This window comes from Perca flavescens, chromosome 1, assembly GCF_004354835.1.
Source record: "Perca flavescens isolate YP-PL-M2 chromosome 1, PFLA_1.0, whole genome shotgun sequence".
NCBI classification, from domain to species: domain Eukaryota; kingdom Metazoa; phylum Chordata; class Actinopteri; order Perciformes; family Percidae; genus Perca; species Perca flavescens.
Genome location: NC_041331.1, coordinates 43,773,014 through 43,780,513, shown reverse-complemented (window position 1 = coordinate 43,780,513; position 7,500 = coordinate 43,773,014). Strand labels below are relative to the sequence as shown.

At 40.9% G+C, this 7,500-nt stretch overlaps 1 protein-coding gene across 1 annotated transcript in view; it reads right to left on the bottom strand.

The window, feature by feature from the left end:
- hsd11b2 (hydroxysteroid (11-beta) dehydrogenase 2) overlaps window positions 1–7,500 on the bottom strand; it is a 50,627-nt gene that overhangs the window by 24,754 nt on the left and 18,373 nt on the right. Inside the window, exon 2 of the mRNA XM_028587149.1 lies at window positions 2,095–2,307. Coding sequence (XP_028442950.1) covers window positions 2,095–2,307 — 213 coding nt within the window. The remainder of the gene's footprint in view (window positions 1–2,094; window positions 2,308–7,500) is intronic.

Here is a 7,500-nt window from a genome sequence, read left to right as displayed (position 1 = left end):
TGTAGGCTATGCCTAGGTTTGACCAGTTTCTGTGCTCTTGTGTGTGTATCGTGGTGTGCGTGTGTGTGTGTTTGTGTGTAAATGTCAATGGCCAATGCTCTCAATCAACATTTTTCCTCAATTTGTTGTTCTCAGTCATCTGAGCTCTCCTATTCTAGCATAACAAATACTGTGAACAATGGCTCATTCTCATTTTCATTTTCAACAATTCATCCCTCTGATGTCCAACAGGCAATCTCAGAAATAAAATCTTCTAATGGTGCTGGTCCTGATGGTTTGGACATTAAGTTTATTAAACTTTCTTATCACGTCCTAGCATTTCCACTATGTAATTTATTTATTTTACCACTTTCCACTTGCATAATTCCATTAATGTGGAAATTTACGAAAGTAACACAACTATACAAAGGTAGTGACTCACTTGATGTCAACAATTATAGCCAATCTCCATAATTAGTAATGTAGCTAAGATATTCGAAAAGCTTATTTTTAGGCAATTGTCTAAATATATTAATGACTTTTCTCTCTTGACTCCAAATCAATCTGGATTTAGACCTAATCATTCTACAACAGCCCTTACAATATTTACCAAGGATATTTTTTCTGCACAAGATAACAATAGGTCTACTGGTGCAATTTGTATTGACCTTACTAAGGCGTTTGACATGGTCAATCATTATATTCTTCTTGATAAACTATATGTTATTGGTCTTTCCAAATCAGCTGTTCTTTGGTTTAATGCATAACTTCATTACAGACGTCAAAGCGTGTCTCTTAATGGTGTTTTCTCTCAGCCTAGAATAATTGAAACTGGTGTCCCTCATGGTTCTTCCCTAGGGCCCCTTTTATTTTCCATTTTTATAAATGATCTACCACAAATATCTTTAGATTGTCAGATCCATCTATACGCAGATGACACCGTTATGTATACATCTAAACATGATATATCTGAGATTCAAACCTCTCTTCAATTTGATTTCAATCGTATTCAAACATGGTTCTCTTCTAATTGGCTTCTGTTGAATAAAAAGAACTGCTATAGCATGTTTTTTGTAACGAGATCTGCACTTCATAAGCAAAATAACACTCTTGAGGTTAAATTCCTAGATGGTACACCTCTAGAGAATGTTGAGGAGTTTAAATATCTTGGCCTTTGACTCGACTCCCGACTTACCTTCAGACCTCATATTGATTCCATTGTAAAAAAGATAAACTGTTGTTTAAGAATGTTATACCGCTCAATTAATTGTTTTACAAAACAGATTAGATTAAAAATGATTACTCAACTATTATTGCCTATAATTGATTATGCGGATGTTGTTTATCAGAACACGGCCAAAATCAATCTTAAACCTTTGTGTGATTTATAATAGTCTCTGCAGACTTGTTCTGAGGTGTCCATTAAGAACCCATCACTGTCAAATGTATATTGAATCTTCTTTCACTAACTGCTAGACGTCAGTTTCACTGGTTGCAGTTTGTTCATAAATGCATTTTTTTAAACTACCCATCCTATCTGAAACAACACTTGATTTTATATCAGTCATCTTATAGTCTAAGAGATACTGACTACCTTTTTTTCTCTGTACCACATATATCAAAAGAAATTGGGCCTTTAAATTTAAAGCCCCTTCCGATTGGAATGGTTTACCTAGGTCTTTTAGATCTATCTCTTCTTTTCACCAGTTTAAAATGGCTCTTCTTAATAATTTGCATAAAAACTTCAACTGTTTTCCCCATGCTTGATATTTTTATCTATTTATTTATTTACTTTATTTATTTATTTTTATTATTATTATTTTTTTTTTCTCTCTCAACTGTAAATGAATGAACTTCACTGTTTATTGTCTAATATTTAATGGTTTGAATGGGAGGATATAGGTGGTTTTGGTGTGAAGGAGAGCTTTGTCTCCTGTATGTCAGTGTGTATGTATGGTATGTCTGATGTATGTTTTTCTTGAGGTCACCTCAAGTTGTTTTGTTAACTGTTTTTTCTAATTGTTAATGTATTGTATATGTTTGCCTTTAAGGAACCCCTTGAAAACGAGATGCTACATCTCAAGGGGTTATTCCTAATAGAAGAATTTCCTTTACCTTTGAGGCCCAGTTTGGCCTTGGTTTGGATCAGCGCCTGCTGGACCTGCTGAGGCTGTGTGATGTCCACCTGCAGGATGGTTAGGCGGGGGGAGCAGGTCCTCTGCAGATGTCTGGCTCCGTCTCCGGACCCGTCCAAGACGGTGGCAAACACCTCGAAGCCCAAAGCGTCCAGATGCTTTGCTGTCGCATTCCCGAAACCAGAGTCACATCCTGCAGGGACACAAGGACCCAAATATTATCCCCAGTTCAACCAAAACCCACCAAGGATAAGGGTCATTTGACCCCCCCAAAAATATGTGTTTCTTTCAACCAAATTGTCCCAAAATAAACTGGATGCATGATGTACGTTGTTACACACACACAAAGGCACACACACACACACACACACACACACACAAACACACACACACACACACAGGCGCACACACACAGGCACACACACACACACAGACAAACACACACACAAACACACAGGCACACACACACACACACACAGACACACACACACACACACACACACACAGACACACACACACACAGACACACAGACACACACAGAGACACACAGACACACACACACACACACACACACACAGACACACACACAGACACACACACACACACAAACAAACACACACACACACACACACACACAGACACACACACAGACACACAAACACACACACACACAGACACACACACACACACACACAGACACACACACACACACACACACACACACACACACACACACACACACACAGATACACACGTCAATGTTTTTGTCACTTTTTTCCAGCGATTTTTTCTGCACCTTTTGACGTTTTTGTGTGTTATTTTGTCACTTTTTTCATCGTTCTATCTTCTTCTGTCTCTTTTTCCTTCCATAAACGTTATGATTGTTGAACTCTTCTCTTCAGGTTACGCTTTGTGGAGTAACTGAAGGGAAGCCAACCTTCCGAGTCCTCCCTAAGGGGCTTTCTGGGTCTTCTTCTCGTTTTCACGACTCATAAATGTGTCATCGTTGTTATTTTTTGGGGCTTTTATTGGATTGAGACGGAAACAGGAAAGGTGGGAGAGAGATGGGGGAGGAAACACAGCAAAGGGCAGCAGGTCAGATTCAAACCCAAGCCCAACTAGTTTTTGTAGCTTTATGTGAAGTTTTTGTCATTTTGGTGCTTTTTTTCAGCATTTTTCAGCAGTTTTGCCACTTTTTCAGACGTTTTTTTCCGATATCTTTGTGTCGCTTTTTTCTTTGACGGCTAAGTTACATTTTTTGGGGCTTTATGTCGACCGAGCTGTAAGTGAGAAGACTATATGACACATGCAGTAATACAGATGTTCGACCTTGTTCGATTCAATAAAAGCATGTCAATAAAATGTACATGTCTGGTCCCTTGATGTGATTCTCTTTTTCCAGCGTGGCCCTCTGGGAAACTGAGTTTGCCAGCCGTGAATTAGACTACAGCTGGTGTCTGACTTCACGGTGTGATGTGAAGGATTAAATCCTGTGTGAGCACACACACACACACACACACACACACACACACACACACACACACACACACACACACACACACACACACACACACACACACACACACACACACACACACACACACACACACACACACACACACACACACACACACACACACACACACACACACACACACACACACACACACACACACACACACACACACACACACACACACACACACACACACACACACACACACACACACACACACACAGACAAACACAGACACAGACACACACACACACACACACACACACACACACACACACACACACACACACAGACACACACACACACACACACACACACACACACAGACACACAAACACAGACAAACACACAGACACACACACACAGACACACACACACACACACACACACAGACACACACACAGACACACAGACACACACACACACACACACACACAGACACACACACACACCACACACACAGACAAACACAGACAAACACAGACAAACACAGACACACACACACACACACACACACACACACACACAGACACACACACACACACACACACACACACACACACACACACACACACACACACACACACAGACACACACAGACACACACTCACACGTGAAGAATTAAATTAACTCCTGTGTGAGATCTCCTGCAGGTCGGCTGAACGTGTTGAAGTTTAATCAGAGATCAGCGTGGTCCTATTCCCTCGGGGGGGGGGGTGTTTGAGCGAGAGGGAGACGACCGTAACGTGAGCCTCCAACCCCACCCCCCCCTTGGCCTCGGCTCTGATTGGCTCACGGCTCAGCAGATGCTTAGATGTGTTGATAACAGGCAGATGTTTGAGTTAACAGGCAGATGTGTTAATAACAGGTTTGGACTGGTCTGGTCCTCTGCTTCAGAACATTCATCAAACCACACAGACAGTTACTCTCTACTTAAAGTTACTCTCTACACAGTTACTCTCTACTTAAAGTTACTCTCTACAGTTACTCTCTACTTAAAGTTACTCTCTACAGTTACTCTCTACTCTACAGTTACTATCTACAGTTACTCTCTACTCTACAGTTACTATCTACAGTTACTCTCTACTCTAAAGTTACTCTCTAAAGTTACTCTCTACAGTTACTCTCTACTTAAAGTTACTCTCTACAGTTACTCTCTACTTAAAGTTACTCTCTACAGTTACTCTCTACTTAAAGTTACTCTCTACAGTTACTCTCTACTCTACAGTTACTATCTACAGTTACTCTCTACTCTAAAGTTACTCTCTACAGTTACTCTCTACTGTAAAGTTACTCTCTACAGTTACTCTCTACTCTAAAGTTACTCTCTAAAGTTACTCTCTACAGTTACTCTCTACTCTAAAGTTACTCTCTAAAGTTACTCTCTACAGTTACTCTCTACTCTAAAGTTACTCTCTAAAGTTACTCTCTACAGTTACTCTCTACTTAAAGTTACTCTCTAAAGTTACTCTCTACAGTTACTCTCTACTCTAAAGTTACTCTCTAAAGTTACTCTCTACAGTTACTCTCTACTCTAAAGTTACTCTCTACAGTTACTCTCTACTCTAAAGTTACTCTCTAAAGTTACTCTCTACAGTTACTCTCTACTCTAAAGTTACTCTCTAAAGTTACTCTTTACTCTAAAGTTACTCTCAACTCTAAAGTTGTCTGTCTGTCTGTCTGTCTGTCTAACAGCTAGCTAGACTATCTGTCTGTCTGTCTGTCTGTCTGTCTGTATGTCTGTCTGTCTAACAGCTAGCTAGACTATCTGTCTGTCTGTCTGTCTGTCTGTCTGTATGTCTGTCTGTCTAACAGCTAGCTAGACTATCTGTCTGTCTGTCTGTCTGTCTGTCTAACAGCTAGCTAGACTATCTGTCTGTCTGTCAATCTGTCTGTCTGTCTATCTGTCTAACAGCTAGCTAGACTATCTGTCTGTCTGTCTATCCGTCTTTCTGTCTGTCTGTCTAACAGCTAGCTAGACTATCTGTCTGTCTGTCTGTCTGTCTGTCTAACAGCTAGCTAGACTGTCTGTCTGTCTGTCTGTCTGTCTGTCTAACAGCTAGCTAGACTATCTGTCTGTCTGTCTGTCTGTCTAACAGCTAGCTAGACTATCTGTCTATCTGTCTGTCTGTCTGTCTGTCTGTCTAACAGCTAGCTAGACTATCTGTCTGTCTGTCTGTCTGTCTAACAGCTAGCTAGACCATCTGTCTGTCTGTCTGTCTGTCTGTCTAACAGCTAGCTAGACTATCTGTCTGTCTGTCTGTCTGTCTGTCTAACAGCTAGCTAGACTATCTGTCTGTCTGTCTGTCTGTCTAACAGCTAGCTAGACTACCTGTCTGTCTGTCTGTCTGTCTGTCTGTCTCTCTAACAGCTAGCTAGACTACCTGTCTGTCTGTCTGTCTGTCTGTCTGTCTAACAGCTAGCTAGACTACCTGTCTGTCTGTCTGTCTGTCTAACAGCTAGCTAGACTACCTGTCTGTCTGTCTGTCTGTCTAACAGCTAGCTAGACTACCTGTCTGTCTGTCTGTCTGTCTAACAGCTAGCTAGACTACCTGTCTGTCTGTCTGTCTGTCTAACAGCTAGCTAGACTACCTGTCTGTCTGTCTGTCTGTCTAACAGCTAGCTAGACTACCTGTCTGTCTGTCTGTCTGTCTAACAGCTAGCTAGACTAGTTTTCTGTTCCACGACTAAAACTACTTCTGAAGGTCCACATGTTCCACCAGAACCAGTTCCTTCCTGAGACTATTTAGCAGAGGCACCGTGGCTCCGTCCGGAGCTTAGCCCCGCCCACGATGATTCTGATTGGTTTAACCCCTTAACGCCGACTGTCGCTAATTTGCATCAAACCCCTTCCATTCCGACTGCAGGCGAGATAGCGTGTGTATTCCCCCCAATGCCGGTTTGTTTACATGCGATACATACCTAGGAACCTTTTGCATGCACTGGTTTCTCGTAGGACCGGTCGGAGTGGGAGATATATCCGGTTCACGGAAGCGAAATTAACCCTAACCCCTAACCCTAACCCTACCCCTAACCCCTAACCCTAACCCTACCCCTAACCCTAACCCTACCCCTAAACCTAACCCTACCCCTAAACCTAAAGAAACTACTGTCAATGTTAGGGAGTAGGAGAGTGTTTTCTTTCTTGCCGTTGTCAAGATCCATGTATTTGTCATTTACAGTTTAGAAGTTCTAACAACTTTGTGACATGAATGAAATCTACTATGTGTTTTATTAATTTTACCATTTTGTAAAGAATTTTACCATAATGCCTGTTGTCGCTAATTTGCATCATACCTAAATTTATATCTATTCCATATGCTATAGACAAATTAACATTCTCAACTTAATTTAGCATCAACTTGGAGCCAGAAACACACATAATATTTTCTTTATATAATTGTGAATAAATTCAGGCGTCAAGGGGTTAACCCTGTGACGCCTAAATGTATTCACAATTATATAAAAAAAATGTATTATGTGTGTTTCTGGCTCCAAGCTGATGCTAAATTAAGTTGAGATTGTTAATTTCCAGAATAGATAGAAATGTAGGTATGATGCAAACAGTCATTCATGGTAAAATTCTTTACAAAATGGTAAAATTAATAAAACACATTTTCCCATCTCAGATATGTAGCTTTTATTCATGTCACAAAGTAATTGACAAATAAATGAATCTTGACAACAGCAAGAAAGAAAACACTCTCCTACTCCCTAACATTGACAGTAGTCTTTTTAGGGTTAGGGTTAGGGGTCAGGGGTCAGGGTTAAGGTTAGGGGTTAGGGTTAGGGCTAGGGGTTAGGGTTAGGGTTAGGGGTCAGGGGTCAGGGGTTAGGGTTAATTTCACTTCCGTGAACTGGATGTATGA